Source organism: Canis lupus, chromosome 5 (assembly GCF_048164855.1).
Source record: "Canis lupus baileyi chromosome 5, mCanLup2.hap1, whole genome shotgun sequence".
NCBI classification, from domain to species: Eukaryota; Metazoa; Chordata; class Mammalia; order Carnivora; family Canidae; genus Canis; species Canis lupus.
This window is the reverse complement of record NC_132842.1, coordinates 53,190,976-53,202,995: the sequence shown is the minus strand read 5'-3', so window position 1 is coordinate 53,202,995 and position 12,020 is coordinate 53,190,976. Positions and strand designations below refer to the sequence as shown.

The window sequence follows — 12,020 nt, the reverse complement described above, 5'->3', positions numbered from 1 at the left end:
CACAAAGAAAACCCCCCAACATACAAAGCATTCTTCAGTACAGTTTTTCTAATACGGCTGTACCTTCCTTATTATTAGTACTTGAGGCCAAGGGCTCATATCTTAAATCCACTGTCCCTATAAGGATTGTAGATGTAATAAGTAAGTTATATATGCCACTGCCAGGCAAAACTTGAGATAAACTCTTGCACACATACTAGAGAAGACACATTCTAGAGTGCTCATAGCAGCATTATTTGTAATGTAAGTAAGGGTAAGTTCAACTTTAGGAGAATAAATGCTAAATGGTTCTGATGGAGGCTAAGACATGTGGCCTCAAAATACAGCATCCTGACCAACAGTATTTTAAGGTGAAGAAATAGGAGAAATGGCATGTGCAGGAAGGGTCTTTGGATCTGCGCCTAACGCACATCATCAAGTCCCCAAGTAAGAGGTGTCCTCCCTGAACTTGGAGGAAGGAGCATCCTTATTTCTGAGAACAAGGGACACAGAAGGCTGTGATTGTAGAGCCTTTGCTCAATTTGCCCCAGTTTACTAGAGTTAGCTTGTTTCTGTCCTGTCCTGTCTTTGCACAACTTTTCACTCTTCATCAAACCTAGCATTAATGCACTCAGGCTAACCATTTCCTTGGGTCTTCATTTTCTTATGAAGGCTCCTGTGACACAGAAATCTTCTTTTAAATCAATGTGTTGGTTCTTCTCTTGTTATGGTTTGGTCTTTGGTTATGAGGGTTCCCAGTTGAGAAATTAGAAGGGTAGGGAAAAAGACAGATTTCCTCTCCCAGAGTTCTTAATACTGATCCTCTTCATGTGAACAAACACATCTGTACTCCCCAAAGATTATCCCAACATGGAAACATGTCTTGCATCATCCACAAATTCAGAAATGGAGAAATAAATAACCAAAAAAAAGTATTCCATCTAAAAAGAAATTCTCAATTTCAGAGTTCAAATACTCTGAAAGAGAGGATGAGGTTTGAGCTAACTTATTAGAAAGAACAACATACTGATAAAAACACAGGAAAACCAAGATAGAAATTGAAATTTCAGAAGGCCTGAAGTATTTTAAGAACCAGCAAAAGGAAGTAAAACACAACTCAAGAAAGGGTAAGTAATTACCTGCATGAGCAGAGAGAGGTGAGTGTGGTCGAGGCAATGCTGGTGACTGTCCATTACCTATCAAGCTTTTCCGGTTGCTTGTTCGGCAACTGTCAAAAGGAAAGACAAAATCAAAGTTTTAAAAAGCAAATATAACATCAGTAATGTCCAAGTACATTCAACATACACATACACTAGAGGTTGAGCAACCTATCTGCTCATGCTCCTGCTTAAATTTTTGCAAGTTAATAGGCACTCACTAATGTTGGAGGGGTGGCTGCCTCTTGAATATTAGAAAATATAATGTATTCATTTACCATATCATCAATATTCCTCACCACCAGTGAAGTTATAATCAAATGCCTTCTTTCCACTCCTGACTGCAAATAGGTGACATGCTATACACCCAAGTGATAAATTAAGGATTCAAATCAGCAAACCACAGGTAGCATCTCTGTTGACATGAAATCTCTAATACAAAATTACATGCAATGAAGCGCAATGCCATTCATCTTACAATGATGCACTAATTAAAAATCTAATTATTTAGGCAAATTTCCTATTTGTGCCTTTTGTCAATAGAACAGCCGATGCCTAAGATGCATTTCACTACGGATTCATTTTTCATCTTGTATACTCCATTTAAATTCCTCATTAAGGTAAATATTTTGGAATCATAAAAACAGATTCCAGTTAGTATTAAAATAATAGCAAAAGCCCTTTGCCAGAGGCACACTACTTACACTGTTTTTATCCTGGGTGTCTACTCAACAGAAACAAACTGCTATATATGGGCATTGAGCAACTATGTTTTCCTGTTTCTGCCAGGACAAAGTTATAAAATGTCTATTTGGATTTTAAAGTAACTCTCACAAGCAGCAAAGAATAAGATAAATGCAAAACTGGTTGATGATAAGGCGAATATTATCTCCCTTTCATCTACTTTTCCTTCAGAGGAAGAGGCAAGATGAAAGAAGAATAAGGGTCCTCGTTTCATGTGGTCCCCCAAATTTAGCTAGATAACTTTCAAACCATCATGAACACCTATGAATTCACCTTGAGATGTAAAGAAAGAACAGTTGGGGAGCTGCAGATAGAAAAGTGCTTGCTTCTTGCAAGAGAGGTGCGGACTCCAGGAACAAAGGTCTCACAGGGCAAATAGCTCACACGGAGGCTGGCCACCTGGCAAGGGGCGGGGCATCCCCACCCAGGCACAGACACCTGAGAATCAGGGCAGCAGGCCCCTCCCCCATAGGAACTGCTGGAAGTTTAAACTTGGGAACAGCAAGTTTACTGACCAAGCAGCACTGGAAAGCTCCAGGACCGAAGGAAAATAGTATATAGAACTCGAAGTTTTGTTCTTGTGATTCGTTTATCTTTCAGGCTAAAAATTTCCAATTTTCTTTCTTTTTTCCTGTCTTAACTACAATATTGTATCAATTACTCTTTTCTAAGTTTTTTCCTTCTTTCGTATTTTTACAATTATGTGTCATAGATATATTCTTCATTTTTTGGCTTCCTTTCAATGTATTGCATTTAATTTTTGTTGATATATAAGTTTTGGGGTTTGTTTTGTTTTCTAATTTTTGAATTTAGTACATGCAGACAAAATACACTCAGTACCAAGTGGAGCGCTGGGTTGGTCCACTCTCTGAGATTATATTCTCTCCTCCTTCCCATTCCGCACCCCCACCTCTTTTTTCTTCTTGTTTTTGTTGTTTACTATTGTTTCTCTATATAAACTTTGCTTTTTTAATGTAAATTTGGAATTTAGCACCAAATATACAGACCAAAATACACTCAGAACCAAGAGGATCACCATCGTGGTCCACTCTGTGAGACTATATTCTCTCTGCCCTGCCATTTCCTTCCACCCCCCCTCTTTTAAAATTTTTACTACTTTTTTTTTTTTTTTGTAAATTTGTTTTTCACCTTAGTTGTCTCTTTTTAAATTTATTTTCTGGTCCCTGACCTCTTCAGAATTGTCTGGAGTGTATTTTGTTTGGGTCGTGATTGATACTTTTGACTCTGCTCACTCATGACAGCCATTCTGCACAGGACAAAATGACTAGAAGGAAGAATTTGCCACAAAAGAAAGAACCAGAAGTAATATTCTCTGCCACAGATCTAATGGATATGGATTTAAGTAAAATGTTGGAGATAGAATTCAGAATTACAATTATAAAATTACCAGTGGCTCTTGAAAAAAGGATAAAAGATGCTGGAGATTCTCTTACTGCAGAAATGAGATCTAATGAAGCTGAAATTAAAAATACTTTAACTGAGATGCAGTCTAACCTGGATGCTCTAAGAGCTAGGGTAAATGAGGCAGAAGAGTGAATGACATAAAATACCAGTTGATGAAAAGAAAGGAAGCTGAGGAAAAGAGAGAAAAACAACTAAGAGTGAACAAGGAGAGACTCTGAGAATTAAGTGATAGTTTGAGAAAGAATAACATCTGCCTTATTGGGATAAGGGCTTGAAAAGAGAGAGAGGACCAGAAAATATGTTTGAACAAATCATAGCCAAGAACTTCCCCTAATCTGGGGAAGGAAACAGGCATTCATATCCAAGAGATAGAGAAGAGCCCCCCTAAAATAATTTAATTTTCCTTCAGTGCAGATTGGCACTGCATTCCCTATTAGCAGTATAGTAGTGAGAAAAAGGGGAATAAAAGCCAGCAGGCTACCTCATCGAATTCACCTATAATTAGGTTCAGGGAACTGTGATTCTGTCCTCTTACACTCGGGCCACCCTCAACCACCATTTAAGATTTATTGTGATGTCTTCTTTAATTCAGAATGTACATGTTATAACAGGCTCTTCAAAGAGAAGTTTTCACCTGACTTCTAAATTAGGTATTGTGGACATATTTGAGAGTTTGCATAGAATATTTTAAAGGATATTCAAGTTATACATTTCAAATCTGAATTCAATTTCTTTCAGCAATATTGACTTCGGAACCAATCCTCTTCTTTAAAGGTTTGCTGCTTATTATCATTTGTCAACATTCCCAGATTTATAACTTCTTAAGGTCAGGCTGCATCCTTTTATTTTCTTTATTGGAACAATCAACATCCCTTACCATTATCTGTGAGTTTAATTAACAGCATGTTTACTCAGCCTTAAAAAAATTGCTGATTAAGAACAGGCCCTTGATACTTAATTATAAAAGGCGGATTGATATTATCAACTCATCTATCAAGAACTATATTTGACCTAGTAAATTCATAATCATTAAATCAGACAGAATGATTGTTTTGAAAAAATACTGTGTAATTTATTTAGTGTTAATTCAAATTAATGTCTTCTTTCAATACAGGAATATTAAACATATCAACTTGCTAATGTTAATAAAAGAAATTACATATGACAGATTTATATCCTGAAAATCTCAGCAAAGTTTTTGGTTAATATGAGGAAATTAACTGAAACACGAGTTAACTACTAGAAAAGTGGCTATCTATTATTTTTTACATTTAGTATTTGATCTAAATCACTTATGAAGATTTTCTCTTGGCATTCATTAGTGTTTAAATATATAAATACAATTTTCAGTAAAAATTGTAAATTAGGGCAGCCCGGGTGGCTCAGTGGTTTAGTGCTGCCTTCTGCCCAGGGTGTGATCCTGGAGACCCGGGATCGAGTTCCGCATCGGGCTCCCTGCATGGAGCCTGCTTCTCCCTCTGCCTGTGTCTCTGCCTCTCTCTCTCTCCCTCTCTGTGTCTCTCATGAATGAATGAATGAATAAATAAATTTTAAAAATGTAAATTAACAAAAATAGTAACCTAATGAATATCTTTAATAGGGATACTGGGGAAATATGTGGACTTAAAATACAGAAAATAGTATTTCCTGAAGAAAACGTTAAAAAACTGAATTTCCCTAACAAGCATATAGAATGACTATGACACTATTACTATGAGTAAAATAAACAGACAATGATTTAAATTTGAAACAAAGAAAAACGGAAAATTTTAAATTATGTCAGTTATTTAAAGCCTACCAAGAAATGGTAGGAAAGTTCTGATTTTAGGGCAGCCTGGGTGGCTCAGCGGTTTAGCGCCTGCCTTCGGCCCACGGTGTGATCCTGGAGACCTGGGATCGAGTCCCGCATCAGGCTCCCTGCATGGAGCCTGCTTCTCCCTCTGCCTGTGTCTCTGCCTCTCTCTCTCTCTCTCTCTTTTTCTGGTCTCTCATATATAAATAAATAAAATCTTTAAAAAAAAAAAAAAGAGAAAGTTCTGATTTTAAAAATTTAACTCAAAAAAATACCTCACGAAGAAATGTCTGTATAAAACCTGGAAATGGAATATATTTGTTTGCTCACTGTAAAAAATATAAAAATACAAAGTATAAAAATATGATAAAAAGTTTATATTACATTTATCTTGTGTTTGCATACTCCCTCTAAAGACTTGTAATGTTTACAAACAAGGAATCATGAATGCAATGTTGAGCAAATGAAAAAAAGGATTCTTCATCTATGAATATGGGAGCAAGAAGAAGAGTTAAAAACAAGGTACAGGGAATATTTTATACAAAACCTTAAATAATCAGAGTCATATCTTACTGACAAATGCTATGAACAATCAAAGCTGAAGGGGTCTTCTCTATGGATCTCAAGCAGGAAGATAGAGACAGTTCTAAAATTACAAGAGACTTGAACTTTCTTCAATTTCTCAATAATCAAACAAGAAGCTTTTAAACATGAAATATAAAACCAGACTTTATAAAATACAGGCCAAGACAGATTCCTATGTATACACAAAATAAATCTCTATACTCATGAATTAGGGTCTTGGCCTCATTTATTGCTAACATTCTTATGGGTAAAGAGGAATTTTATACTGTAATTAACCCCAAAATACCTAATTATCAATATATATATTAGGGTTTTTCAAATCCTGGGGCCCTACTGAGATAGTCTGTACATAACTTTCCCTGGGGGGTGGTGGTGGGGGAGGGGTTGCGGCGGGTAGGGAGTGGCAGTCATCCAATCTCAATACAACCTGCTTCTGATATCTTGGACAGTCACCTCATTTTATTGCACTAGGAGCCTGGTTCCCAATAAACGAATTAAAATCTGATTTTAGGAGTGCCCAGATGGCTCAGTCACTTGTGTCTGACTCAATCTCAGCTCAGGTCTTGATCTCAGGGTTGTTAGTTCAAGGCCCACATTGAGTTCCACGCTGCATGGAGCCTACTTAAAAAAAATGAATAAAAAAATAAAATCTGATTTTAACCCATAGTAAAACAATTCCTAGTTGGCAGGACCTATGAGTGTTGACTACATACGCGGCCGCAACACCTGGCACTGCCCATGTTAATGACACCGGTACAAAGTGCTGAGTTGACCTTTCGTGTCATCATTTCTTCATCCTGGTTATCACACTTTTTCCTGCAGATGTAAGGAGAAGCTCATGCATCCAAGCGCGAAACAGCCTCCCCAGGTGGTGGGGACTGCACCATACTCACTGAATCAAGTGACGAACCAGTAGATACAATGCTACTTGGACAGAATCAAGGCTCATTACCCATCACCAGCCTTGCTTGCTTTTTCTCAAGCAGAGTCATCCCAGGAAAAAACAGGGGCTACCCTACCAGGAAGGCAAAAATATCACTTCTACTGCAGCAGAAATCTCAACTTGCTTAAAATTTATCCTCATCCGAGCACTTGAGCTTGCAGAGGCATCTGCAGTTTGCAGCCTTCAGAACAAAGATGTATCATTGCAAAAGCAAAGAACAGTTAGAAAGTCCAGTTTCGGCTATCTATGCCACAGTGCGTGCGTCCTGCTTCACTCTTTAAAAAGGAATCGAAGCCATTCCCCCTGCTTGCGCTTGGATCTGGAAGGCCAACGCAGGAATACCCACTCCCCAGGACGCACCTCCTCCTCCTTACTTCTCCGCTTGGAGCAACCCACGGAGACACTCTGGGTAACACGCTCAGTTTCTTCTATCAGTTCGGAAGGTGACGCAGGGGCCCCGGTTCTTGCAAAATCTGAGTTCAGCCCATGAAGTGTCCAGAGACAACATGAGACAGAGGCAAAGACAAGCAGTGCACCTGGGCAGAGCATGATGATGCCAGGTAAGTGTTTCTTTCTGCCACATTCCTTTGGTTCCTCCACTCCCGGATGAACTACACACATGCACACGTGCCCTGGGAACACAAACGCTGCTGACCGTGGACCTGGGGTGTGAGAAAAAGGGAAGGTGGAAGGGCAACGACGGCACTTTGGAGTGAGTGCACCTGGCCAGGTCCTGGGGCCTGGAGGCCAGGTAGGGAGGGGCAGGACACCCTAGGAGGTGGTCACAGCTGGATGGGCATTGAGAGACACGGGGCCAGCCTGGGAAATATCCTGTCTCCCTGGTTTTTGGCTCAGGCAAGTGAAGTGAGGATCGCACAGGGCACCCCTCCTGCCCCGTGCTGACCAGTCCCATCACCAGAGCGTCCCACAGGGTGCTGCTCCATCCCCTGGTCAAGGCCAACGGTGCCTTCCACTTGCCAGGAGGATGGGGAGACTGAGCCTGCCTTTTACCATCGTAGTCGGCAGGCCCGACTCAAAAGTGTGAGGGAAAAGGAGGCATGTGAGCCACCAAGCTGACGGAGAGGAGGGGAATGTGGTACACGTCTTCTGGGGCCGAGGCCACAACATTCTTCATCTGCCCAGGTTGTCCTGAGGCTCAGGGTTCCAGCGAAGGGCCTGGCGGGGCCTGCAAACATTTCTGAATCTGTCTCCTGGCCCAAGGACCTGCTAACCCCTGGCTAGGTCCGTGAAAGTGGGAAGGCCCACCCGGCTGTGGCCTTTTGCAACCGTTCTGAGGAGCTGAGACCCAGTTTAATTTTAAATTACATTCATTTTGAGACGTGAATACTCATCACGTCTGACCGTAGCAGGACACGCTGCAGAGGGAGAGCCCAACAGGCGGTCATGTCGAACATTCCCAGCTGACTCGAAGGGCCAAAGCTCAGGCCGTGGCTGAGGGGCAATGATTCCCCCACGGGAACCACATGGGGGTGGGGGGGAGGCCCTGGTAAGTCAGAGGTTCGAGGCTATAAGGGATCAGTTCATCTCGACGAAAAAAATCTGATCGATGTGCACCGCAGACCAATTAGAGACCAAAGCTTTACTGGATGCGAACATCTGTTATTCTGAATACCTTCGGAGGATCGGAACATTTGAATATTCCTTCAAGGAAGAGGAAGGCTCCCGGGGTGGAAAGTGGGCCTGGTCGGGAGACAGGAAGCGTGCAGCTCACATGCGTTTGCTGAAGACATGGGCTTCAGGTCCCCCCTCTACAGTTGAGAAAGAGAGTCATCAATCTGTTTTTCTTTTGTCTGAGATCGTTTAGAAATCTAGAAAATACAGGGAAAATAGTAACTCCCACTGCTTGGGATGAACCACCGTATCATTTTGTCCTATTTGTTCTCCATCATATAGTAGAGATGGGGGGAGGATACCCTTTGGCACGCAAACCAATCAACATTTTCCACTCCCCAACCAGACAACTCCTAAAAACTGCGGCTTGCGGCTTTTGCATTCTTTTCTTTCATTCTTCCACCTCCGAGCATCGAATGAACAGCGCTCGTGTGTGTGGTTACGGTCCCACTAGCGCTCTCACATTCCAGGAAGAAACGACTGAGATGGGGGAGTGTGCAGAAGAGGCGGAGGCCTTTCCTCTCCAGGGCTCTTCTGGCTTCATGCGCGGATCCCCCAGGGGCTGACCCGATTCTCTGAGGGTGGGCAAAAGGGCTACCCTCGTTAATTAATAACAAATAAAATATTTAACACCTGGTCACTTTATATTTCGGAGACAGGCATGCTTTTTGGCTTTTGTAGAGATTATCCTTTAGCACACGCCATGAATTAGAGGTACCCTGCAACTTACTTTTTTCACCCAACATTTATTTTAGAGATTTAACCATGGCAACATAAATATATGGGCCTAATGCATTCCTTGTTTTTAGATTATTCATTTGAAGCAAATTTTAGAATTCTCAAAATGCACTAAAATTACAGATATCATGGACATTTCTTTTTCCTCTTCTGCAACATGAAAGATCGAGGCCCCTGTATGTTTGCAAACTGGACTGCAAAAGCCGTAGCAAGTATCTTTGAGGCTGTATTTTGAAAGAAAACTTGTATTAAAGTAACATAAAGCAAATCGTCCCTAAAATCTGTGGACACCTTTCCCCAAATCCTGCCTGTTCCTTCAGAGGCTGCTCTGTCCCCATCTCCACTTTTGCCTTCACACTCTGTCTTCTCCCAGAAGTAACACTTTTTTTTTTTGTATTTTTTTTTTATTGGAGTTCGATTTGCCAACATATAGTATAACACCCAGTGCTCATCCTGTCAAGTGCCCCCCAGGGTCCGTCACCCAGTCACCCCGTCCCCCCCGCCCACCTCCCCTTTCACTACTTCTTGTTCGTTTCCCAGAGTTAGGAGTCTCTCATGTTCTGTCTCCCTCTCTGATATATCCCACTCATTTTCTCTCCTTTCCCCTTTAATCTCTTTCACTATTTTTTATAGTCCCCATATGAGTGAAACCATATAATGTTTGTCCTTCTCCGATTGACTTACTTCACTCAGCATAATACTCTTTGTCTTTCTGATGTAAATCAATATCCCTTTCTCTGGGCTTCTTCAAGCCTACAGATCTCTTCCTTTTCTGAATAGTTCAGAAAGCAGCAGAGAGTCAAACATTAATATTTCTATCTCTGTGACATTCTTTGCTACTTAGGTGAAGCCAGGTCCTGCTGGCACATATCTTATAGTCCATGAAATCACAGCTCCACTTAGGCTTTTGGTAATTCACAACCACACGTTACCTTTTGAGTCCCTAATATATACTAGGTATACTCTTAAACAGTAAAAGATCCCTTCTGCTCTCAAAGGGCTTACTTCCTGAAGGAAGCAGCAGACAAGAAACACAATAAATGAGCACAATTTATACTATACTATGAGAGATGGTGATGACATTTATGATAGGAGAGACAGTGATGGAGAAAAGGAAGGTAGAAAGTAGAATGGGGAGCGGGCAAATCACATTTGTACACAGGTGATCAGGAAAGGCCTACCTGGAGAGGTGAGGAGTGAATGAGCCTGGAAGGATGAGGCAACCAGCATTCAGAAGGAGAGGCAAAGGCCCTGAGATGGGAGCAGAGTGAGCCAGAGGCAAGCAGCCAAAGAGACAGTGGAGAGAGTGGACCTGCAGGGGCAGGTCTTTAGCAGCTTGCAAGGCCAGGGCATGGAGATGGGTTTCTAACCTGGATGAAAAGGAACGCTGGTGGAAGGTTTGGAACATAATCTGACTTTTGTCTAAAGAGGACATTAAGGCTACTAGATTGAAATAAACCACAGGAGGAAGCTGGGAGGCCAGTTAGGAAGTTAAGCTATGTGCTAATCAACTCAACTTCTGTGACTATACTTGACAATATTTTATTTTAAAAACTAACTTTTGTTTGATCCTGGGTTTTGGCAGCTAAAATATAATAATAAAAATAAAATTAACTTATATAAATAAATATTTATATTTATATTATATATATATTTATAAATATATATATTTAAAGCACGGCACCCAAATCCAAGGCAAGCATCATGCCAGTCCATACTCCTTTGAACAGCACCAAAAGAATGGAGAAATAGCCAGCATTCATCGTGTGGTGATGCCAAGCCCGAGCACCACCAGTCTTTGCATATTTTGCACCAATGTAATGATCTAGTTTCACAGTTATTCAGGGTACATACTTATGAACACTTACTATTGATATTATCGGCTTAAAACTGAAACTTTTCCATTAGTGGAAAAAATCCTTTATAAAGACATTAATTATAATAGAAATGAATAGCTGTTCATACTGTTTTCACCTATGAAAAAATTTTGGCTAGTTACATACTAGAGGAAGGCACAGGTCTCCCAAGCTTTCAAAAATTCTGAGGGAAATCAATAGGAAAAAAATACATATTGCTGTATACAGTACATCTTGGAAATCTATCCAATCCATTAAGATAACCTGTACTGAAGTCTCGCCCAGTTTTCTGTCTTCATAGAGGAAGAGAGGGAGGGCTGAACAGAGATATATTAGCAAGACACTAGTCAGTGTAACAGGTAGTAATGGAATGTCTTTTCCTATGTGCGAAGTACTAGGGGAGATAAGAACATGAAGAAAACATTCTCCAAGGGTTTAAAGTATAAATAAGATAAGAATAACTCACAGATAACTGCCTTCTAAGGCAGAATCGGGAAGACAGGTACAAAACAAAATTTGTTGCTGTTTAAAGCGTGGAACAGAACCCAATCAGCTTGGAAACCTATTTTCATAAATAATAAACACTAGAATTTGACAGTAGGCACCGTGCATGGCAAAACATCCTTCCCTTTCATAGGTTTTCTCTAAATGATCCCTTAATCTCAGAGATCTGCTGGACATAAAACACTTTTAAATCTTATTTCTTTTTAGTTCATTTTTCTGGCTATTTCAAAACAGGATCTACCAACGCAGCTATTTCGACATGACTGACATGGTGAACTCTAATGTCATATGTTAGCCACATGGCTGATGGGTGGCTGACATTCACCACATTGTTCCAGAGGGATCCTGGCAAGCACAGCACCCATTCTGTTGTCACTCATTTATTCAGTAAATGTAACTGGGGATTCTACAGGGAGGTTATAATCCAGGAGGGGAGAGGAGTTCCTTGACACCGAACATTATATTTTATATGACAGCGAATCTCTTTGGATACCTGAAAAAATACAGGAAATAAATGATTTCAGTAAAGATGAACTAATGGTAATCATTCAAAAATATTTACTCAATCTTTACTGTCGATGGTTCCGGTCTTTAAGAAGTTTATAATTTAACTTGGAGCACATAATGGAACTTATTGATTGATCCATGATGACATAATATAGTCT

The 12,020-nt window shown here is 40.4% G+C and overlaps 1 protein-coding gene and 1 long non-coding RNA gene across 2 annotated transcripts in view; both read right to left on the bottom strand.

Moving 5' to 3' along the window:
• The window catches only part of MAST4 (microtubule associated serine/threonine kinase family member 4), a 538,667-nt gene that overhangs the window by 110,381 nt on the left and 416,266 nt on the right, over positions 1-12,020 (bottom strand). The window contains exon 7 of the mRNA XM_072828443.1: positions 1,119-1,207. Coding sequence (XP_072684544.1) covers positions 1,119-1,207 — 89 coding nt within the window. The remainder of the gene's footprint in view (positions 1-1,118; positions 1,208-12,020) is intronic.
• LOC140633717 (uncharacterized) overlaps positions 4,826-12,020 on the bottom strand; it is a 45,768-nt gene continuing 38,573 nt past the window's right edge. Inside the window, exon 2 of the long non-coding RNA XR_012031302.1 lies at positions 4,826-8,454. This is a non-coding gene — a long non-coding RNA (uncharacterized lncRNA). The remainder of the gene's footprint in view (positions 8,455-12,020) is intronic.